The sequence below is a fragment of the Schistocerca piceifrons genome, chromosome 2 (genome assembly GCF_021461385.2).
Source record: "Schistocerca piceifrons isolate TAMUIC-IGC-003096 chromosome 2, iqSchPice1.1, whole genome shotgun sequence".
NCBI lineage: Eukaryota > Metazoa > Arthropoda > Insecta > Orthoptera > Acrididae > Schistocerca > Schistocerca piceifrons.
In genome coordinates this window covers 177,002,250-177,027,592 of record NC_060139.1, presented here as the reverse complement: position 1 = coordinate 177,027,592, position 25,343 = coordinate 177,002,250, and the positions used below count along the sequence as shown (strand labels likewise).

At 37.3% G+C, this 25,343-nt stretch overlaps 1 protein-coding gene across 1 annotated transcript in view; it reads right to left on the bottom strand.

Annotated features, from left to right (window-relative positions):
* The window catches only part of LOC124775116 (spermatogenesis-associated protein 20), a 274,485-nt gene extending 250,318 nt beyond the window's left edge, over positions 1-24,167 (bottom strand). The window contains exons 1-3 of the mRNA XM_047249951.1: positions 23,858-24,167; positions 9,740-9,859; positions 9,436-9,655 (exon numbers count right to left, since the gene is read on the bottom strand). Of these exons, the coding sequence (XP_047105907.1) occupies positions 9,436-9,655; positions 9,740-9,859; positions 23,858-23,976 (459 nt within the window). The 5' untranslated portion in view covers positions 23,977-24,167. The remainder of the gene's footprint in view (positions 1-9,435; positions 9,656-9,739; positions 9,860-23,857) is intronic.
* Between the last annotated feature and the right edge of the window lie 1,176 nt (positions 24,168-25,343).

Below are 25,343 nucleotides of genomic sequence, written 5' to 3'. Positions count from 1 at the left end.
CTATTTGGTAAAGTAGTACGTCTCTGCCATGCCAGGAAGTGAACTGGCATGATTACTTCCTCATGACTCTGGGAGATAGGTCTCAAGTTGATTGCAGTTTCAATGCTTACATGATTAGTTTGAAGTCCCTCATCATCCAGACTGCTCTGGCTGAGTATTTTATGAAAGCCTTGTTTTACTAGGCTAACCATTCTTTCCCACCTGCCTTCCCACAAAGCTGCATGTAGGACAATCAACATCCACACTCTGGGGTCTACCTGTATCCATGCTTGGGCTATGGAGGAGTCAGTCCAAAGCATCAAATTGTCAGTGTCACAGTTGGTATCATTGCAGTAATATATCAAAGATCTTGTTCCCAAAAATGTATCTAGCAATTCGAAATGTGAGATTGTTACTCTCTTGATGGGCACTAAACTGTTTTTACTGCATATTAGGTAGGTAAGTGTTTCCGTGTTCATCACAGGTGATGTACAAGGCAGCACAATTCACTCGCTCAGAAGCCTCCCCAAAAATGTGAACACACAATCTTCCGTTCACAGATGTTGAGATACATCTGTGTATAGACATATATGGAGAGAGAGAAGTGATGATAGCCACATATGCCTTTCAAGGCAAGTTGTTGAGGCAGGATTTAATCCCAACATGATCCCAGTTGACACAATTGTCTTTGAATAAAATCTTTCTGGTCATAGGTATTGGAGACACAAAACCCAAAGGACCATAGAAGCTTGCAATAATTCATAAAAAACTTCTTTTGGTTGCTATCATGTCTAATGTTTTGCCAGAGATAGCCTTTTGAGGTAAAGAAAGCAAATTTTTTGTTGTGTCCCATAATATATACAGTACTGTAGCATTCATTTTTATATCTTGTCCTAGGGCCTTCTATGTTTCGTAAGAAGTGAATTTGCAGCTCATTTTTACAATGGCAAATGTGTCTATTGCATCAATGATATCAGTTCATAGTAGAGAGACACTAGTCCACCTTGTCCTTCAATCTGAGCTGCAACATCCTCCCTGTACATATTCTTAAGTATTAGGATGCAGCCATGGGGCATTGTGCTTTTTAAGTGGTAGCCAGTTCCCTGAGAGGGACTGAGAACAGAAAGAGGCTGCACCTAAAACCTAAAGGAAGGCGTTTGAAGCAGTAAACAGTCATGTCCCGTGTCTAAATTGATTGTGAAGTTTCACTGATGGGAGACCTTATACCAAAGGAATCTTGTGAAGTCTCAATCATCTGAATGAAGCACAAGCTGAAGGAAAGCTTGAGTAATGCTGGCTATAACGGCAAAACATCATAGCAGAATTATGGAAGCACAGCCACTACTTCTGATATAAGGTTAGGACCAATTACTAAAATGTCATTAAGCAATAGTACGGTTTCTTCATGAGCAAATCCATCAAAAACAGCTCACCATTTTATAATCCCCCGTCTTCCTTTAAAAAAAACTATGAGAAGTGGCAGTATGTGCTTCAGAAGGAGCTCTAACTCAATATGGTCTTGTCTGGTGCAATCTAACATCTGAGAGTCATAAATGTGTCTAAGCTTGTTGATTTTTTGTAGAAGTTTTTGCAGTGCAGCATCTTGGAGAAGATCCATTGAACTCTTCCAAAAGTGCAGAGTCTCTCATGCTCATTGATGGTTCCTGTTCAAACCTAACACGCATCATTTCTAAATCCCAGAAACTGCTGATGTTATCACCCATTGGCCCTTGGGTCATGAGGTTAGCAAGGTTAATGGTGGTGTGGATTGTTGAAACACCTGGTCAACTCCCACTGAGTATCCAGTATCCACTGAGTATTCAAGGACAGTAAGACTACGGATGGAGGCATTCATAAGGGTAACGTGTAGTGAACAATTTGCTGGTACTGGTCAGTTCCTACAAGTAGATCAAAGGAAGTGTCCATACATTTGTCACTGGTATCAGCTAGTGAGAGGTTACATGCATGTTGCATAATTGTAGCATCTAATGGTATAGGCTGGTGGTTGCTGAAGGAATGTGAAGTCTCAAAGGTGTTGATACTAACGTGCTTGCTGTTCCATGTAGTTCATAAATTAAGAAAGACACGTCTGTGTAATTCAGATGTGATAATCTTGGACTCAAATGTGTTGACTGTGGCAGGGCCCTAATATCAATCACTTGTAAATTCAGACTGGCAACCAAAGATCTGTTAACAAAGGTGAACTGAATGCCAGCGTCCAGAATACAATGAACAGTTTTCTCTCGCTAGTGGGTCCTCTACATAAAACGCATGCTGTCTGCAGATGCATGAAGTAGGGTTGCCCTGTGTTTACATTTTCCACTGAACTAAAAATCATTTATGCTCTGGACAATGTTGATGTTTTGAGGTCACAAATAGATTTGTGGTGGTTACCTTTACAGAATGAGCAAAAACCTTTGCCTTTCTTCACACAATTTTTAAAAGTAAGGCCTAGCTTGAGACACAGATACACAACTTCAAAATAATGAGACGATCTCTTTCCTCTAGTGTGTTTTGGCAGTCCAGAATCCAATGACCACATTGTGTGCAGAACATGTAGTACAGTTCTGGCATCCATTTATTACTGCAATTAGAGTGCATCTGTTTAGACTGAGCTGATGTAGAGGGTAATACATTTGAGTCCAGTTGTACCTCTCTGCGGATCTTCTGAGGGATGAGCACTCCACCTATTTCTGCTGCTAGAAACCCTATTAACTTTCGTCTCCTCTGGAGAAGTTATTTCTTTTTACATGGATTATCTAATGACACAGATTTCTTCTGGGAAGGTGCGCAATATCTTTGGAACTTACAGACTTTGCAATAGCAATTGATGTCTCCCCCGAATGATTTCAATGCCTGTATTCGGTTACATTATATGTATGTTAAATTGACACATTATCACAGGCAGTAGCCTGTGGCTAGTGAAGACAGAGACCCGTGATGGCAGCCTGTTGTCTCATCTCTATTGAACCGTTGTGGACTTCCCCTCTTAGCTAGTGGTTGACGATGACTGCATGATGCTTGCTGAATTAGGCAGTATATATGCAAGCCTGACAGGATAGTGTTTCTGTAATGTCAAATCTCCCAGCTCTAAGTAATAATAGGCCAGACGTGATAGGTGTAACTGTTGGTCAATCATTACATAATTTACCCGGCTTTTCCACCATGTCAGCACCACCAAGAGCCCTGCTGGTGCTGTAATGTATAGAAACCCTTCCTTTCAGAGATCCTGGGTGGCATTTTCCACAATGTCAGCTTGCTAAATATGTGTTCTTGCACTAGGATGCCTAGTTCCTCAGATGGCTTGTGATACCCTCCTTATGACAACTGATCATTGTGCTGTGTTGGTCACAGGAGCTGTTTGCTCTGCCAGGTGGAACCATGGCACAATAAGCCGTATGTAATCAGTTTGTGTAAAATCAAGCACACAAAAAGAGTTCCATGCAAGTCACAGTTCAGCCACCCTGACTGGGGTAGACAATCTATGACTCCCCATGAAACTGCTTCCTAAAAAATTTTCAGATGTGCTAATTTATGTCTTTTATCACCTTGCTCTCAATCAGACATTACAGTCTGATTAAAGTAAAAAGAAGTACCTAGTAACAATTTTGGAAATCAAAATCACATAACGGCGAATGTGGGATCATGAAACATCATTTACCAGTGTAAAACAGAATGCATAATTGTCAGAATTTTAACTCGTGAACACTGATATATGTAAAAGTTGACAGGAATTAGCACAAACAACCATGGTGTACCTATATGATTTTTTTTTTTTTTTTTTGTCATTTCTCCTTTATATATATGTGGTTCTCAAATCAGCTGGTTATGGTTTATGGGTGCACAACAGTGAGTTATCAATGTCTGCATTTGTGTCAAACCATAAGACCCTCTGTAACTTGCAGGATATATCAGTTCTATTGTCAGAGCCAGTCAATGTCTTACCACTTCTAACAGAAATGTGCATCAAAAAGCAAGTGGTTTTCAAACATATACTTTTAATGCAATAATTTCAATGACAACAACAAACATTACCCTGCCCAAAAATGGAAAAGAGTAACGTATATGGATAACATCAATCGTGAAAACTGAACAGAGCTGCATGGTGGTGTTGAAATGAAATAATGTGTCTGTATGTCACACACATTACTCCTGTTAGTGTCACTGGAGGGCTGCATGGGACGGAAAACTAAAGCAACTGGCTGGGGACTATCTACAGGCCGAGAACAGTAGAGGGAATAGAGGAAGGGATGATAGTGGTGGATTTGAAATTGAAGGCAATATGATGTGACTTTCACAATTTGGTTTCATGTGTGGCTATCTTTTAATTTTATATCTGAAGAAAGTAGAGTTGAGCTAAAATTGACTTCTGAAGATTAAATGTTGTTAGCATATTCACCAATGTGAAATAATGACAAAATTACAAAAAATTTTGTGATTCAAGGTGCCAAAGAAAAATACAGTCTTGATTAAATTGTTGTTGTTGTTGTGGTCTTCAGTCCTGAGACTAGTTTGGTGCAGCTCTCCATGCTACCCTATCCTGTGCAAGCTTCATCATCTCCCAGTACTTACTGCAACCTACATCCTTCTGAATCTCCTTAGTGTATTCATCTCTTGGTCTCCCTCTACGATTTTTAGCCTCCACGCTGCCCTCCAATGCTAAATTTGTGATCCCTTGATGGCTCAGTACATGTCCTACTAACCAGTCCCTTCTTTTTGTCAAGTTGTGCCACATACTCCTCTTCTCCCCAATTCGATTCAATACTTCATCATTAGTTATGTGATCTACCCATCTAATCTTCAGCATTCTTCTGTAGCACCACATTTCGAAAGCTTCTATTCTCTTCTTGTCCAAACTATTTATCGTCCATGTTTCACTTCCATACATGGCTACACTCCATACAAATACTTTCAGAAACGACTTCCTGACACTTAAATCAATACTTGATGTTAACAAATTTCTCTTTTTCAGAAACACTTTCCTTGCCATTGCCAGTCTACATTTTATATCCTCTCTACTTAGACCATCATCAGTTATTTTGCTCCCCAAATAGCAAAACTCCTTTACTAATTTAAGTGCCTCATTTCCCAATCTAATTCCCTCAGCATCACCCGACTTAATTCGACTACATTCCATTATCCTCATTTTGCTTTTGTTGATGTTCATCTTATATCCTCCTTTCAAGACACTTTCCATTCCGTTCAACTGCTCTTCCAAGACCTTTGCTGTCTCTGATAGAATTACAATGTCATCGGCGAACCTCAAAGTTTTTATTTCTTCTCCATGGATTTTAATACCTACTCCGAATTGTTCTTTTGTTTCCTTTACTGATTGCTCAATATAGAGATTGAATAACATCAGGGAGAGGCTGCAACCCTGTCTCACTCCCTTCCCAACCACTGCTTTCCCTTTCATGCCCCTCGACTCTTATAACTGCCATCTGGTTTCTGTACAAATTGTAAATAGCCTTTCGCTCCCTGTATTTTACCCTGCAACCTTCAGAATTTGAAAGATAGTATTCCAGTCAACATTGTCAAAAGCTTTCTCTAAGTCTACAAATGCTAGAAACATAGGTTTGCCTTTCCTTAATCTTTCTTCTAAGATAAGTCGTAAGGTCAGTATTGTCTCACGTGTTCCAATATTTCTACGGAATCCAAACTGATCTTCCCCGAGGTCGGCTTCTACCGTTTTTCCATTCGTCTGTAAAGAATTCGCGTTAGTATTTTGCAGCTGTGACTTATTAAACCGATAGTTCGGTAATTTTCACATCTGTCAACACCTGCTTTCTTTGGGATTGGAATTATTATATTCTTCTTGAAGTCTGAGGGTATTTTGCCTGTCTCATACATCTTGCTCACCAGATGGTAGAGTTTTGTCAGACTGGCTCTCCCAAGGCCATCAGTAGTTCTAATGGAATGTTGTCTACTCCCGGGGCCTTGTTTCAACTCAGGTCTTTCAGTGCTCTGTCAAACTCTTCACGCAGTATCGTATCTCCCATTTCATCTTCATCTACATCCACTTCCGTTTCCATAACATTGTCCTCAAGTACATCGCCCTTGTATAGACCCTCTATATACTCCTTCCACCTTTCTGCTTTCCCTTCTTTGCTTAGAACTGTGTTTCCATCTGAGCTTTTGATATTCATACAAGTGGTTCTCTTTTCTCCAAAGGTCTCTTTAATTTTCCTGTAGGAAGTATATATCTTACCCCTAGTGAGATAAGCCTCTACATCCTTACATTTGTCCTCTAGCCATTCCTGCTTAGCCATTTTGCACTTCCTGTCGATCTCATTTTTGAGACGTCTGTATTCCTTTTTGCCTGCTTCATTTACTGCATTTTTATATTTTCTCCTTTCATCAATTAAGTTCAATATTTCTTCTGTTACCCAAGGAGTTCTACTAGCCCTCATCTTTTTACCTACTTGATCCTCTGCTGCCTTTACTACTTCATCCCTCAGAGCTACCCATTCTTCTTCTACTATACTTCTTTCCCCCATTCCTGTCAATTGTTCCCTTATGCTCTACCTGAAACTCTGTACAGCCTCTGGTTCTTTCAGTTTATCCAGGTCCCATCTCCTTTCATTCCCACCGTTTTGTAGTTTCTTCAGTTTTAATCTACAGTTCATAACCAATAGATTGTGGTCAGAGTCCACATCTGCCCCTGGAAATGTCTTACAATTTAAAACCTGTTTCCTAAATCTCTGTCTTACCATTATATAATCTATCTGATACCTTCTAGTATCTCCAGGATTCTTCCATGTATACAACGTCCTTTCATGATTCTTGAACCAAGTGTTAGCTATGATTAAGTTATGCTCTGTGCAAAACTCTACCAGGCGGCTTCCTCTTTCATTTCTTAGCCCTAATCCATATTTACCTACTATGTTTCCTTCTCTCCCTTTTCCTACTCTCGAATTCCAGTCACCCATGACTATTAAATTTTCGTCTCCCTTCACTACCAGAATATTTTTTTTTATCTCGTCATACATTTCTTCAATTTCTTCATCATCTGCAGAGCTAGTTGGCATATAAACTTGTACTACTGTAGTAGGCATGGGCTTCGTGTCTATCTTGGCCACAATAATGTGTTCACTATGCTGATTGTAGTAGCTTATCCACACTTCTATTTTTCTATTCATTATTAAACCTACTCCTGCATTGCCCCTATTTGATTTTGTGTTTATAACGCTGTATCCACCTGACCAAAAGTCTTGTTCCTCCTGCCACCGAACTTCACTAATTCCCACTATATCTAACTTTAACCTATCCATTTCCCTTTTTAAATTTTCTAATCTACCTGTCCAGTTAAGGGATCTGACATTCCACGCTCCGATCCGTAGAACGCCAGTTTTCCTGATAACGACGTCCTCTTGAGTAGTCCCCGCCCGGAGATTCGAATGGGGGACTATTTTACTCCCGGAATATTTTACCCAACAGGACGCCATGATCATTTATCCATACAGTAAAGCTGCATGCCCTTGGGAAAAATTACGGCAGTAGTTTCCCCTTGCTTTCAGCTGTTTGCAGTACCAGCACAGCAAGGCCGTTTTGGTTATTGTTACAAGGCCAGATCAGTCAATCATCCAGACTGTTGCCCTTGCAACTACTGAAAAGGCTGCTGCCCCTCTTCAGGAACCACACGTTTGTCTGGCCTCTCAACAGATACCCCTCTGGCTGCACCTACAGTACAGCTATCTGTATGGCTGAGGCACGCAAGCCTCCCCACCAACGGCAAGGTCCATGGTTCATGGTTCATGGGGAACCACCTGGATGTGTCCTTATGTTGCTCTATTTTCTCAGAAACTTATTTATTACAAATAAGTTTACTGAGCTGAGAGATCACTTTCAGCTCTTACATTCTGTGAAGAGGAATAAAACATCTTACTTCCATTACAATCAAAACATACCCTAAAATAAAATAATGTAGTAAAAACATGCAGCTGATAAATCTCTGATAAGTGTAGGAACCACCAGTGTGGAGCAGGTCCATCGATGCAGGCGTGAAGAACACTGCTACATGTGGCCCAGCTCCTACTGGTTAAATAGTGAAAGCCCCGGCCTTTGTCTCTAGCATAATGTCACTGGCAACCAATGGCCATGAGACTAAATTACACTGTGCGAAGAATTTGCATTACATGTATAATTATCAGGAGTCTGGTCCTTGAGAAAACAACAAAGAATATTCTGATCTTATTAAGAACAATATACAGTACAAAAACTGACAAGAAAGAGAAACAATTAGAAATGTATTCTTTAAATATGGGCTGCACTCGGCAGGGCCTTCCAGTAAACATAAACATAGTAAAGATTGTCAGTAGGATGCAGCTTGGTAAATGAGGAGACGATGTAGCAGTGGGACCTCCTCCACGCCAATGGTTCCTACAGTCATCATAGATATATCAGCTGCACTTTTTTACTACACTATTTTATCTTTGTGTCGATTTCAGTTGTAAATGAAGCATTACGTTTCATTCCTCTTCACAGACTGTAAGATCTGGAGATGATTTCTTAGAAGACTGAAGCTGTTCATCTAAAAATAAAAATAAACAACTTAAATGTGATCGTGACTGTGTGTATTGAAATAAGTTAAAATACTATAAAGATCATTGTTTTTCCTGGAACAATGCTCCAAAAGCTTTTATAACAGTCAAAATTTCTGAGTTATTGACCATCAGTTTTTCCAGAGCAACAAATTATTTCTTTTAATTATCGATTATGCAACAAGACTGGTAACTGAAAATGTAAAACATACAAGAACATGGGAAGGTTCTTGGTAGTTCTGCAGTGTGTTAATTTTGGGTTATTTCTGCACACATTATAATGAATACATTTTGTGGGATTTTTTAACTTAATTTTGACTGAATGAATGGGTTTTTTTCTGTGTTGTTATTGTTAAGCAACTGTATGAATATTTGTTCATACTGGATTGGCAGGAGCTGGTTTTTGCCTTGGAGATTACATAGTTCAACTGAATTCTTTAATATTAAATACCAAGTATTCCATTACCGTGTGTTCGCAATTCTTGTTATTTCTCATTTGAGCAACTGGTGTGGTTTTACTCCATTGTGTAGATCATTCCTTCCACCAACATTATACTTCAAAAATGACATTAATATCCAAGTATGCAATCTGTACATACTAGTAAGCTTGTTCCCTACAAACAGCAGTTGGTACCCCACAATACACTCTACACTGCCTAATGTCAGCAATGGTTTCAACACAATAGCTGTCTCTGAGATTATGTCCACTGCACATTTACTGCATAACTAAATATTCACCAAACATTGCCATAATATGTGTGATTACGACAAAGATCACTAGTACCACACAAGTGAGTTATATGAACAAAAACTAAATGACAACTACAAATACTGCAAAATGCAGTGACAAAGTTATTTTCAGAGGATCATTGCCAGCAATATGAAAAGAAGACAACTTTACACAATTATTTCTTACCTGTACGAAAGCCATGTACATTTTATCGACATCAGGCCTTTCTTCTCTGTCTACTTTTATGTTAACAAAATGTTCATTCATAACCTTTGCTATTTCACCATTTTCAAATGACTCTCTTTCCATTACATGACACCAGTGGCAGGTTGAATATCCAACAGAAAGAAATATCAGCTTATTTTCTTTCCTTGCTTTTTCAAATGCTTCATCACACCATGGATACCTTGAAATGGCAGAATATTTTTACAGTGATTTTCTTATTAAATATCAAACAAAATATGAACAAACTAGCTTTTTAAATTGTTACCAGTCCACAGGGTTCGTAGCATGCTGCAATAAATATGGTGATTTTTCAAAAGACAGTCGGTTCTGGTGCCCTTTCTCTTCTGATCCTTTAGCAGTAGCCATTGTCCTGGCAGCCAACAAACTGGAAAGAACAAAAATAACAATTATTTGCATAAGCAGTATGTTCAGAATGGCTCAACAGTCAAGACTGTAAAAAGTTATGTTATACAAACAAGTGAAGCAGGATGAACAACAGTGTTTTTTGGATCTATGCGAGGTGCAGTATGCACAGTGAATATTCCTTCTATACTATTTTGCCAGGACAGGAGTAATGTGGGTAATACAAAATGGCACTTCATGCTCCATGTTTCATTTGCTCTAAGCACAATAATAGTTCAATCTTTCGCCTCTCAAATGCCAACCACACACTTTGCTGGGCCAAACTGTACCTACCAGATGCTAATATATATTCACTGGACAAAAAAGGTGTCATGAACAAGCATCTTTCAGAACCAAAGATTTCTTCGCCCAATAGAATACAGGAACAGAAAATAAGTAGCAGCCCAAGAAATGACAAGACAAGAGGAGCTGCAATATGTAGGGAAGAGTCAATAGTCTGATGCCTTGGGTTCAGTGTCATCAACATCCTCCATACAGTCCCAACTTGGCACCATCCAATATTCAACTGTTTCCAAAACTTGAACACCTTCAAGGACTTTATTTATAGCGATGAAGTGAAGCAAGCAAAGGTGATATTGTGGCACCATCAACAATGCCAAACACCCTACAGTGACAGTATCAACAAACTGGTCTCTCTTTGAGAGACATGCACTCGTAGCCAGGATGACTATTGAGAAATAAATATGTTGACATGAATGTTTGTTTTATTTAAAAAGGCTTTAAGAATGACCACAAAAAAAATTCAGAGCCATTACTTTTCAGCACACCCTCATATGTTAAGCGAATATAGTACCACATCACAAGAATTGCAGGTGGCACATTTATCACAAACTAGAAGACCATACTAAAGATTTTGGGAGATTTTTTCAAGAATCTCTATAGCCCACTAAAGACACGAGCACTCTGGTAACTGATTGTCAGAATGAGTGCATTACAGAAATACTAGCACAAAAGGAAGGGAAAGCAATTCAGCAGATGGAAAAAGAAAAAGCTCTGGAAATGATGGGTTATGGGTTAATACTGGAGATAATAAAAGCAACTGGGACAAAAGGTCAAAGCGAAACACGCACAGTCATTCAGAGAATATTTTCATTAGAGGATGGTCTCAGATAGTTGTAAAAATGCAGGAATAACTGTAATCCAGTAAAGATGTAAAGAGGTAAACACACGTAAGTCTTCTGTCAGTGTTATGCCTACACCAAATTTTTACAAACATCCTTACTACTTCAGATTTTAACCACAGAAGAAAAAGCAGTTCACTTTGTACAAGTGAGCACAGCACAATGTACCATCTCTACAAGTTGTCAATGAAATAAAAAAAAAAATAAAAAAATAAAAAAAATATCAGTTACCATTTTGCAAGGCTCTAAGCACTACGGGACTTAACATCTGAGGCCATCACTCCCCTAGACTTAGAACTACTTAAACCTAATTAACCTAAGGACATCACACACATCCATGCCTGAGGCAGTATTTGAAACTGCGACCGTAGCAGCAGCACGGTTCTGGACTCAAGCATCAAGAACAGCTTGGCCACAGCGGCTGGCGCTTTGTAAGGGGTTTGTAGACTATGAGAAAGCATTTAACGCAATAGAAGAATTTTACACATTAAAACCTGTTCGGGCAGTAGATGACAACTGAGGAATAGGATTTAACTACATCAGTTTGTTGAAGAATATACACGGCAAGGCTACCGCTAAAAAGTACTTGGAGTTCATTTGAAGAAATGAATATTTTATTCAAAGTTGAAGATGTGACTGTGCATGTTACACAACTGAAACAGAAATTGGTTGGATTTATAGTACGATGGAGTGATGGCAGATAGGCTAAAAAGATTCTGTGTTGGATTCCTCACTATATAAAAAGACCAAGAGGATGCGTTGATGGAAGACATACTGACAATGTAAAGAATCTGGTGGTAGTGGTAGCAGTGCTTGTTTTGGTGGTGGTGGTGGTGGTGGTGGCTGCAGCTTAGATTATTAAAATAAATAAAGAAAAAAAGCACTACCTAAATCATAGTTTCTTTTATTAATGATTATTGGTTTTGATCTATCCTGCAGATTATGTTCAGATCAGGTATTGATTGTGTTTGGTTTGTGGGGCAGTCATCAGCGCCCGTACAATGCCCCAATCTTTACACAGTCCAATTTTAGCCACATCCACAAATGATGATGATGATGATGATGATGATGATGATGAATATGATGAGGACAACACAAGCACCCAGCCCCGTCAGATCAGGTATTGCCAACAGTGGTATGAATGACATAAAATTTCAGGTCGAAGGGGCAGCACAGGGCCATGTGTGTGCAAACTGTGATTGTGATTTGTGTGTGTGTGTGTGTGTGTGTGTGTGTGTGTGTGTGTGTGTGTGTGTGTGTGTGTGTGTGTGTGTGTGTGTTCTATCTTGGAAGGAAGACTTTTTCCAAAAGCTTAACATTTTGACACTCTCTTTTCACTGTGCCGGACTGTGATTCAGTGCCTCCTCTATGTGGCAAGTAGCAATCTATTCCTTCCACATTGCTGTTATTCTATCCAGGACTTTGCACTGTTTTATAAAACTTATATGTCATTCATACCACAGTTGACGAACTGTACTTTGGAGTGCCAGATCCGAAGACAATCTGCAGGACAGATCAAAACCAGTAGTCATTAATAAATGAAATTGTGATCCAGGCAGTATTTGTTTGTTTACTGTAACAACTGAGATCATGGTTCCTGAGAAATAGCATCAATTATTAGATTATGAAACTTGACAGCTTTGTTACTGATAATTTTGAAACTGACACAAAAATTGCAGATTACACTGCAAGTTAACTCTCACATATTTATCACAAAGCATAAGTAACACCACTCTTGTCATAATTCTGAAGGGGAAAATCAAATAAACATCTAATAATTTTTTCATAATGTAGGGTCATAGTCATGATATATTTTTTTAAAGTCAGCACCGCCATTAGACTGTTTTTTTTTTTTTTTAATTTGCAGTGTTACATTTACACGATCATGATTTTGGCGTAAAATGCCATTATCAAGTGTTTTAATGTTATACAGTGCCTAAGATGGCATACTGTCATATTTAAAATACACTATTAGACTCAAAAAACAGTCTAATGGCAGTACTGACTTAAAAGAAATAAACATCTGTTGATGATCATATCACATGAACAGTAAATTCTATATTAGTCCTCAAAAACTGCTTCTACTTTCACTGTTTTGATACAGTGGATGAAAACTATTAGAATGAAGATTTTGTTGTTTGGGTTTGGCTCACTCAACATTCAGGTTATTTGAGCTTACTACTAAGATGTATGGTATCATACGTAAACTGAACTCACTTTCCTGTAAAGGGCATTTCCATAGTTAGTAGAGAAGAGTGAGAGGCTCTTAACAAGCGTTCCATTGCGTGTACAATTATGATCATTTAGTGTGTCTTTTAGGAAGGGACAATGAGAGAGAGAGAGAGAGACGGGTGGAAAAATCCATGTATTGTTACATAATAGGTTAACATTTCATATGAACAAAAATGTTGGTAAAAGTAAAAATGGTGATGACTTCACAGACAAGGTAGAATCAACAATGTCAAAAGTTGAAGTCAAATTCTGACACAGAGTGTTTCATTAAAGCGAATACGTCAAAGCATAAAACATAATTGTCAACCTGGATCCTTCATCAATTTAAATAATCTGATTCAAGGTGATTGCTGGTTATTGTAGGTGAAACTTCACTGGATGTTAACATTAGCATTATGTCCATCATTAAGAACACAAAGAAATTTCAAAACACTGCACGCTGTTGTGTTGCAAAACAGAATGTGACAATCAAAAAACTACATGACTTAAAATTTTAATAGGCTCTGCACGCACTAGAAGCTACAGAGAATAAGTAAATGCAGCACATTCTTATCTGGTATAAAGTCCATATGTAGCACTAGATGACAGACTAATGACTTATCAAAATTAATTTGTGAAGAAAAGTAGTAGTTTTCATGTTGTCTTCTTTGCTATTTTCTGCAATTCTGCAGCATGGTACTTGAAGAGCTTCTCCTTTTTGACTTGTTTATTGATGGCAATATCATTAATGACACCTATTATTGCAGACTTTTAGACAATAGCAATTACAGCCTATCAGGCTGAAAGACTGCCAAGTCAAAGATGGGTTACTACTGTAGTGGAAACAACACAGTAGTCAACAGAGTGCTTCTGAAATGCCTGTAAACACCCTTTCTTAATACCAGATCTTTCCTATATGGTTTCCACAGATTTGGGCCACTATAGGAAGCACTGGAAGTACAGCTGTCTGAAGGCGATCAGTGGTGCGGTTTGTAGGTAATTTCTCACACATACATTCCAATAATTCCAATACAGGAATCGTACAATTACCATCTGATGGAAAAAAGGTAAAAACAATTCCTTGTTTTTAATATTTGATCCATCCTAAATCTACACCCATACACCTGCAAACCACAAAGTGCTCAGCAAAGGGTATTTCATGATGTACCAGTTATTAGCGTTTTTCCAGTTTCATGTATTGCATGTGGGAATGATTGTTTAAACACCTCTGTGAGAGTTGTAAATAGTCTAATATTGTCTTTGAGAACCCTAGAGGATCAATACATAGGGTCTTTTAACATATTCCTAGTTATATGACTCACAATTTGTTCTTAAAACTTGGTAAGTAAGGTTTCATCTTCAAGGCTTAGCTAGTTCGGGTTCTTCAGCATCCCCATGACACTCTCCCACAGGTAAAACAAACCTGTGACCATGCTTGTTACCATTGGCAAACTTAAAGAACCCAAAATAACCACTGTGTGCATCTATCAATCACCATCAGGCTACTTTATGGAGTTTTTGGACAGTGTAGAAAGACTCTTTAGTGGTTTATGGAATTTTAAAGAAAATGTTATTATAGCTGGAGATGTCAATGTAAACTTTAAAATAACCAGTCAAAATGTATCTAAATAGAATAACTTGTCATATTCACATAACTTACCACTCACTGTCATGAATATACTAGACTTGGAAAGATCACTAAAACTACAATTGGTCAAATATTTTTTGACTTGCAAACATTTGATCACAATTTAGAAGTGACTGACATTGAATTATCAGAAAATGAAGCAATAAAATTTAGTTTAACTATTGTATCAGCAAAAATTGTAGGAAAAATGAGAAATACTTTTACAAAAGATGTATAACTGAGGACAACCTTAGGATTTTTAATTTACTGTTAAAAAATTCAAACAGGGGATTGTATAAATACAACAATGCTGATGTGAAGTTTGAGTCATTTTAAGCTTATTACAAACTATGAAATTGCATCCTCTCTTAAGAAAATTAAAATAAAATCAGAACTAACACCTGAATAACACAGGGGATAAGAAAATCTTCAGAGAAACTTGGAACCGCTCGGCCACCGCGGCCAGCTTAATTAAATTGGCAAGGCAAAATCCAGCTCTGAAACAGTATGTAAACTGTTGCAGAAAAGTGAACTAGAAAGTCGTTACAGCAGCAAAAAAATTAATCAACAATTCATACATCAACAGAAACAAGGGTAACAAAAAAGTAAAATCAGTTTGGAATGTGATATATACAAACTTACGCAGAAGCAAAGCAAAACACATCAACATTGATCTTAAATGCAAGGCCAAAACCATAAAAGATTCTTTACAAATTGTAACTATATTTAATAGACACTACATGAGTATAGTACAAACTCATAAAAAGGGACCAATGACCAAGCAGTTTGGTCCCTCCTCCCCCCCCCTCCCCCTTTTAAACCAACCACCTTATAAAAAACCAAAGTCATATAAGGCTGATCGTGACACATCTGTAAATCCCAAAACTATGTTTTTGTACCCTGTAACAGTACAAGAGGCGGAGAATGCAATTAGCAAACTAAAAAATAAATTTTCCTGTGGTACAGATGGCATTCCTGATAAAGTAATTAAACACATCAAATATATTGTTCCTCTGTTTGTTGATATAATTAATGCTTCTTTCACCACTTATACTTCCCTTAGAGAACATAAGATATCAATAATAAAACCATTATATAAAAACAGTGAACCTTATGATGTAAAAAACTACAGATCTTTATCAAAGTAGTCTTGTTTCTCAAAAATTTTTGAAAGAATAATGTATCAAAGACTACTTTTTTGAACAAATGTGGAATATTTGCCAATGAACAAAATGGTCTTAGGAAAAATAGATCCACTGAAACTGCTATATATAATTTCCTAAACATGTACCATAGACCTTGCCATTGGTGGGAAGGCTTGCGTGCCTCAGCCATACAGATAGCCGTACTGTAGGTGCAACCAGAGGGGTATCTGTTGAGAGGCTAGATAAACTTGTGCTTCCTGAAGAGGGGCAGCAGCCTTTTCAGTAGTTGCAGGGGCAACTGAAGAAACTGCAAAACGGTGGGAATTAAAGGCGATGGGACCTGGATAAACTGAAAGAACCAGAGGTTGTACAGAGTTTCAGGGAGAGCATAAGGGAACAATTGACAGGAATGGGGGAAAGAAATACTGTAGAAGATGAATGGGTAGCTCTGAGGGATGAAGTAGTGAAGGCAGCAGAGGATCAAGTAGGTAAAAAGACGAGGGCTAGTAAAAATCCTTGGTTGACAGAAGAAATATTGAATTTAATTGATGAAAGAAGAAAATATAAAAATGCAGGAAATGAAGCAGGCAATAAGGAATACAAACGTCTCAAAAATGAGATCAACAGGAAGTGCAAAATGGCTAAGCAGGGATGGCTAGAGGACAAATGTAAGGATGTAGAGGCTTGTCTTACTAGGGGTAAGATAGATACTGCCTACAGGAAAATTAAAGAGACCTTCGGAGAAAAGAGAACCACTTGTATGGACATCAAGAGCTCAGATGGAAACCCAGTTCTAAGCAAAGAAGGGAAAGCAGAAAGGTGGAAGGAGTATATAGAGGGTCTATACAAGGGCGATGTACTTGAGGACAATATTATGGAAATGAAAGAGGATGTAGATGAAGATGAAATGGGAGATACGATACTGCGTGAAGAGTTTGACAGAGCACTGAAAGACCTGAGTCGAAACAAGGCCCCCGAAGTAGACAACATTCCATTGGAACTACTGACGGCCTTGGGAGAGCCAGTCCTGACAAAACTCTACCATCTGGTGAGCAAGATGTATGAAAAAGGCGAAATACCGTCAGACTTCAAGAAGAATATAATAGTTCCAGCCCCAAAGAAAGCAGGTGTTGACAGATGTGAAAATTACCGAACTATCAGTTTAATAAGTCACAGCTGCAAAATACTAACGCGAATTCTTCACAGACAAATGGAAGAACAAGTAGAAGCCGACCTCGGGGAAGATCAGTTTGGATTCTGTAGAAATGTTGGAACACGTGAGGCAATACTGACCCTACGACTTATCTTAGAAGAAAGATTAAGAAAAGGCAAACCTACATTTCTAGCATTTGTAGACTTAGAGAAATCTTTTGACAATGTTGACTGGAATACTCGCTTTCAAATTCTGAAGGTTGCAGGGGTAAAATACAGGGAACGAAAGGCTATTTATAATTTGTACAGAAACCAGATGGCAGTTATAAGAGTCAAGGGGCACGAAAGGGAAGCAGTGGTTTGGAAGGGAGTGAGACAGGGTTGTAGCCTCTCCCCAATGTTATTCAATCTGTATATTGAGCAAGCAGTAAATGAAACAAAAGAAAAATTCGGAGTAGGTATTAAAATCCATGGAGAAGAAATAAAAACATTGGGTTTGCCGATGACATTGTAATTCTGTCAGAGACAGCAAAGGACTTGGAACAGCAGTTGAATGGAATGGACAGTGTCTTGAAAGGAGGGTATAAGATGAACATCAACAAAAGTGAAGCGAGGGTAATGGAATGTAATCAAATTAAATTGGGTGATGCTGAGGGAATTAGATTAGGAAATGAGACGCTTAAAGTAGTAAATGAGTTTTGCTATTTGGGGAGCAAAATAACTGATGATGGTCGATGTAGAGAGGATATAAAATGTAGACTGACAATGGCAAGGAAAGTGTTTCTGAAGAAGAGAAATTTGGTAACATTAAGTATAGATTTAAGTGTCAGGAAGTCGTTTCTGAAAGTATTTGTATGGAATGTAGCCATGTATGGAAGTGAAACATGGACGATAAATAGTTTGGACAAGAAGAGAATAGAAGCTTTTGAAATGTGGTGCTACAGAAGAATGCTGATGATTAGATGGGTAGAGCACATAACTAATCAGGAGGTTTTGAATAAAATTGGAGAGAAGAGGAGTTTGTGGCACAACTTGACTAGAAGAAGGGTTCGTTTGGTAGGACATGATCTGAGGCATCAAGGGATCACCAATTTAGTGTCAGAGGGCAGTGTGGAGGGTAAAACTCGTAGAAGGAGACCTAGAGATGAATACACTAATAAGATTCAGAAGGATGTAGGCTGCAGTACGTACTGGGAGATGAAGCAGTTTGCACAAGATAGAGTAATGTGGAGGGCCGCATCAAACCAGTCTCAGGACCGAAGACCACAACAACAACAAACTTGTTTGAAATTCCATTGATCATAATGAAATGAACTGTTGATTGCTTGCAGACTTATTTAATGTATTTGGTGTTACTGACCATAAAATTTTGCCTCACAAACTATACTGCCATGGAATCCATAGTACTGCTCATATGTAATTTAAGTCATACTTATCTGATATATACCAGAAAGTGGAAACAGTTCATGAAGGTAAATCCTACTTTTTCTGGATATGAGAAAGTTACTCATGGAGTACCTCAAGGATTGGTATTGGGGCCCCTGTGGTTCTTGATATTCATAAATGACTTACCAAGTTATTTAAAACAAGCTGATGCTGTACTGTTTGCTGACGATACTAGTCTCTTTGTTAAAGCTCAGCATGTGACTGACTTATATAAAAAAAATAGAAATAATAAATGAAGATATAGTTAAGTGGTTTAGAGATAATGGTCTATCTATTAACGAGTAGAAAACATTAGGGATGAATTATAGGCATACAGTAAATAAAGTAATCACTGACTTAATAGTAAAGTTAGGCAAACAGATAGTACTATTTTTTTTACGAATTTGGTTAGATGAGCATCTTGAATGGGATAAACATATAGAATGACTCAATAAAAAATTAAGTAAATGCTGTTATATATTAAGAATGCTGAAAAATTCCTGCGGTGAAGAAAAAGTAATGAGTGCCTATTATGCATTACGCAAAGTCTACTGCGATATGGTGTCTTATTTTTGTATTTTTCAAGTATAGCAAAACACTCCTTCACTACTCAAAAACGGGCAATAAGAATTATAAAAAAGAGTTGCACCTATGGAGTTCTGTATTCACAGAACTTAAAGTTATGACTCTTCAAAAAATATATATATATACTTTTTGAAATCCCACCCCCTGTTTTTTGCTTTGAACAGTGGTGACCGTAACTGAAACTGGACACAGAACTGGCTTCCATAGAGACATCTTTTTACTGCCCTTCCCTTAAGAGTTACAAAGATATCAAAGTTGCACATTTTTAAAAATGATCTTACGAAAATCCTTATAAGTAAAAGCTTTTACAGTGTTGATGAGTACATGAATTTTATGAATTCAAGGAGATCCATAACTTAAGTTAAACATAGCCATATGTCACTGGATATAATGTAAACTTAGAATTTGTTTGGTTTATGTAACTGGTTATCTGTCCGATTTTTATCTGTATTTATATGATTTGTTTCTGTTTATGTACTTAATTATCTGTACGATTGGTATACAGACACTATTGCTTAAGTTTCTTCTTCTTCTTCTCCTTCTTCTGCCCTTTTTTTTAATAAACATATGAAAAGTCCTATATCATTGTATATGATAAAATTGATGATCAGTAAAGATGTTCAACATCCCCTGTTAGTCCCATTTGCTACAGATACGATATTCCAGGCTGGGTCACACAAGTCTTTTGTAAGCAGTCTGCTTTGTAAACTGTTTACAAATCTGAATTAATAAACTAAGTCCCTGTGTGTTAAACATAATGTCAATTATATTTTAAAAAACACTTTCTTGAGCTTCTGTAACAATTTTTATTTTCTCACAAACAGGTTTTTAGCTACTTGATCCATAAACAACTGCTTTATCATGAATTGCACAAGCAACTAAAAACTTGTTTGTGAATATCAATAAATATGATCGTTGTTGTTGTTGTTGTCGTCTTCAGTCCTGAGACTGGTTTGATGCAGCTCTCCATGCTACTCTATCCTGTGCAAGCTTCTTCATCTCCAAGTACCTACTGCAACCTACATCCTTCTGAATCTCCTTAGTGTATTCATCTCTTGGTCTCCCTCTACGATTTTTACCCTCCACGCTGCCCTCCAATGCTAAATTTGTGATCCCTTGATGCCTCAAAACATGTCCTACCAACCGATCCCTTCTTCTAGTCAAGTTGTGCCACAAACTTCTCTTCTCCCCAATCCTATTCAATACCTCCTCATTAGTTACGTGATCTACCCACCTTATCTTCAGCATTCTTCTGTAGCACTACATTTCGAAAGCTTCTATTCTCTTCTTGTCCAAACTGGTTATCGTCCATGTTTCACTTCCATACATGGCTACACACCATACAAATACTTTCAGAAACGACTTCCTGACACTTAAATCTATACTCGATGTTAACAAATTTCTCTTCTTCAGAAACGCTTTCCTTGCCATTGCCAGTCTACATTTTATATCCTCTCTACTTCGACCATCATCAGTTATTTTACTCCCTAAATAGCAAAACTCCTTTACTACTTTAAGTGTCTCATTTCCTAATCTAATACCCTCAGCATCACCCGACTTAATTTGACTACATTCCATTATCCTCGTTTTGCTTTTGTTGATGTTAATCTTATATCCTCCTTTCAAGACACTGTCCATTCCGTTCAACTGCTAATATGATGGTAGAACATCAAAAACTGTTTCTTTTTTGTCTTTTTGTCATTATTATCATCATGTTATGCAAAGCATTGATGGGAATTACAGTGCTATTGTGAAAGATTTATCGATTATGCTTCACCCTCTGGAATATTTTTAACTGAAACTGACATCTGACCATGGTTGGTGATAAACTTGAGAAAAATATGCAATTCAGAGACATACATGCCATGTAAGATGCCTATGGCACATGGAGTACAGATCTTAAGAACAGAAACTCATCTCAACACAAGACTTTCACAGATTTTTCTTGTCATTTACAGCAGAGTGAAAATAATGACCAAATACACTTTAAGAATAAATTCTGCATTTAAACTTTTTATGGCATCAAAATAGTGATTGGGTAAACATTGGATGCACAGTTAAAAAAAGAAGAAAGTAGAAACTAAAAAATAACGTATCAAAGGTTATTTAGTTTATCTCTTAAATAATGTACCAACTATATAGAAGTTTTATAGGCCATCATGTTGTTATTTATAAAAGAAGTGAAACCAAATCACTTCTGAATAATTAAACAGACTAGCGTATAAGCGACATTTCTTTAAAAATACGTTGTATGCCATCACAATACAGTGGAACAATACCACTGAATGCGAGGCACTGTTCATTGTTTCTTAGAGGAACATGGATTTTTTACTACCCTGACCACCAATGTCAACTAGTATGTAAACATAAACAACCCCAAAATTATAAAAGTTGTGGAGAATAAACAAATTATAGAAGAGTGTAACAGCTACTGAGGATTGAAATGTGGTTTACCAGGCTGAAGGGCCAGAAAACATATAGACCAAATTCTATGATGATATGCTAGAACATTTTGACTTTTGTTGCCCTTTTAAGGGAATATAGATAGTACTAATCCATAACCAATGTGCAAAAACACCGGACTGACAATTGCCTCAAATATGATCAAACGCACGCAAAATATCCACGACTAGTTAACAAAGCTGCGGACTTTCAAAAATAAGTACAATGAAGCTAAGAATGTCTTTCAGAAAGAGTTTCAAATCTAAGAAAACAGATATAAAGCAGTGAAATATCTCAGTCAGCAAATACAGCCAAGACTTCATGGAAAAAATAAAAAATTTGCAAAGTCATCCCAAGCCAGAAACTGAAATTGTAAACATCTGACATTAAGGAAAAATAATTACAGATCCCAATGAAGTCTGAAGTGTTTTTAATAAATATTTTGTATCAGTACCCTTCAATCCAGTTAATCCCATAAATGTGAGTAGTAAGATGAAGCCCCATGCAAGAGACATTCTGGGAATTCAAAGAAGTGAGAGAACAGGAAATATGCAGGATAGTAAATAACCTAAATAATAAGTACTTATCATGTTGGGACAGGTTGTGTAGTGGTGCAGTTAAAGAAATGTAAGAAGGAATTAGCTGAGATAATTATTCATCCAACTGATTGCAGTATCAGAGAACACAACTTTGTATATGTACTGAAATAAAGCACAATTAAACTAGTACTTAGATAGAGGACTGACAGAAGAGGTTTTAAACTTCAGGCCATCATCTTTAACACATATATCCAGTAAAGTATTTGAAATTGTGCTGTTGACACAACTCTGTGATTATTTATCAAAAAATAAATTCCTGCCATTGACACAGCATGGCATCCGAAATGATCACAGCAATTACAGAGTTTCCTCATAAAGTGTATGAGGTCCATGAGCAAGGAATGTAATCAAAAGGCATATTTGTAGATCTCACTAAAGCCTTTCACTCAGTAAATGACAAGTTACTCTTAAGTAAACCTGGGCCCTAGAATATAAATGCTGAAGCCTGAAGCCATGCCTCCCTGGTTAGCCAGTTGTCAAAAGTAGTTTCAGGTAAGATACTCAAATCAGTTTATGGTGGGGCAATTTTTGCCCAGATTAATTATGGGATATATATGAGACTGTGCTGCTGAAATACATATGAACATAATATTAACCCTGTAGAAAAAGGAATCAGTATTATTCCTGGAATACGGTTCAGGGGATCCTGCAGGAAAATCTAAATATCTCACAGGCTACTCACTGTATATTTACAAATTAATTACATTTTTTGTGACACGTCAAAACAAGCAACCTAGTCCTATGACACCCACTTATATAATACAAGAAAGAAAGACTATTGCTACAGATAAAGAACTACACCAATAACAGACCATAGTCCATACATGAATGGCCAGATGTGGTATAACAAACTGCTTAGGTGTCACAAAGGGAACTTATGCCAAGTGATACTGAAGTCATTTTTGATTGATAAATGCTTGGCTCTCTTTCAGTGAAGATTAATACTAAACTAAATTGAAATCTTTGTATATTTTGTTGTGTAAAATCTGAATATTACTAAGTACATTGAATATCTACTCTATAGGAAAATTACAAGAATTGGGTACAGTGGGCGATACCAAATCTATCATCCATAGAAAAGGAAAGCTATGAGAAAGACTGTGTGGTACATGCTATTTGGGTGATTTGCCGTTGGTAATTATATTTACTGTATCCTACAACAGTAACTGACACCCAATTCATTAGATCTGATGCAAAGCAATATTTGTGACACGTCTTGATAAACTTTAACCCTGCAACATAGAAAAGATATAGATACAAAACATCCTAAATTGTCAGTTTCGTTCTCATCATAATTGGCGAAGTTCCAATGTATCAGTTAACGAACTAGTTAATTAATTGATAATATAGGCGCAACTGTTGTAATGGCAATAAGTATAACGTCCGTGCATTCCTTTATTTACACACTTGCAAGAGCGCCTATTGTCGCTGCTGACATAGGACCACGAAAATTTGTCAGTGGGAAATTTATTGAGGTACATTTGAAATACATAATTACGCTCTTTTTACCAGCCCAGGCATTATACAAACCACAATATTTAAATGATAGAAAAAAATAATTACTGGAAATATGATTAGCACAAATGCGTGATCAACAGGGTTACGCTATGATTTATTTAATCAATGTTGAGGAAAGTATTCGTCGATGCTAACCTAAAACTGGGTTGCTGTCTCTTGAAATACAGATCAATTCCACAGGTTTTATCAGAGTATTGCAGTCTTCTGCCAAAGGCTGCACCTACAACGCATTGCAGTAATCTTCCTGAATTCATAACATTGAGGTGCTTTGCCCAGTATCTGTCACAGCCACCGAGGAAAACAAACCTGCAGCAGTTGTTTATGTTTAGAAAAGGGGCAAAGTACTATGCTCGCAATATCGCAGAAATCACTGTGCAAATCGATTCACAAGTACACTGCGACTGCGAAATATGTTCTTGTCGCTTGTCGCCTTACTGTGCATTGATAGCTTAATGACCTTGCAAATTATATTATTTGGTTATTATAGATGGACTATGAACGTTTGTACTATTGTTTTTTTTCTGGAAATCAGCGATGTTTTAACCCTGAGAAAAGCGTGCAAACGATTAAAGTTTTCGGTTGTTTTGCCACAATCATTACCTTAATTTTTGTCTGACGATTATGAAGAAGTCACAGAAAGGAGAGAATATCGTCACCCAGTATACTTTTCCCTTCCTGTTGACATTAATTACGAAAGTTTTAAATGTTTCATGTACGGAAAGCACCTGAAGAGTTAAATTTTTATTGACCGTTTTGTTGCGATACGCACGGGGAAACCATGATCTATTTCGTGGGATAATTGATAATGATCACTCGTAGGGGGCCAAGACAGTTGCAAGTTTTCACCCTCGGTACCATTTGTAGAATAGTTCGTAGTTTTAAAATTGATACCTTGACTGTTATTGGAGAAAAAATGTTAATTAATCCTCGTGATGAATAATAAATTTTCGTATTTCGTGGGAAAGTGCCTTCGAATGTAGACCACTAGTACGTGGGTATAGAATTAATTATTGTGTATGTACTTGCGTACATGCTATTTTACCAATAGTTCCAAACACAAAGGCGTAAAAAGAGCGTATTTGTACAAATTAAATGTTATAAACAAATCTCTCAGATCTATTGTGTCGCAACAACCAACGCTAAAAAAAATTAATAATAACAATAATAGTTTTCTGGTCTTTTTTCTGTTAATGCACGTGTGACATATTATATCATTGGTCAGAGCTGATGACAGGCTCAGTTCATTCACAATTTCATATATAAAAATTATTAACACTCTTCATGTACATCCATACCTTGCAAACCACTGTGACATGCAAGGCAGAGGATATTTCCCATTGTACCAATTATTAAGGCAACTCCTCATTCTATTTACATTCGGAATGCAGGAGGAATGATTGTCTAAATGTTTCTGTAGCTACTATGATTAATTCTGACCTTACCTTCACGATCCCAATGGGAACAACACATAGAGGGTTATAGTATATTCCTGGATTCCTCACTTACAGCTGGTTCTTGAAACTTTGTTTGTAGACTTTCATGGTATAGTTTGCATCTGTCATTAAGTGTTTTCCAGTTCAGTTTCTTCAACATCTTTGTGACACTCTCCCAAGGATTGAAC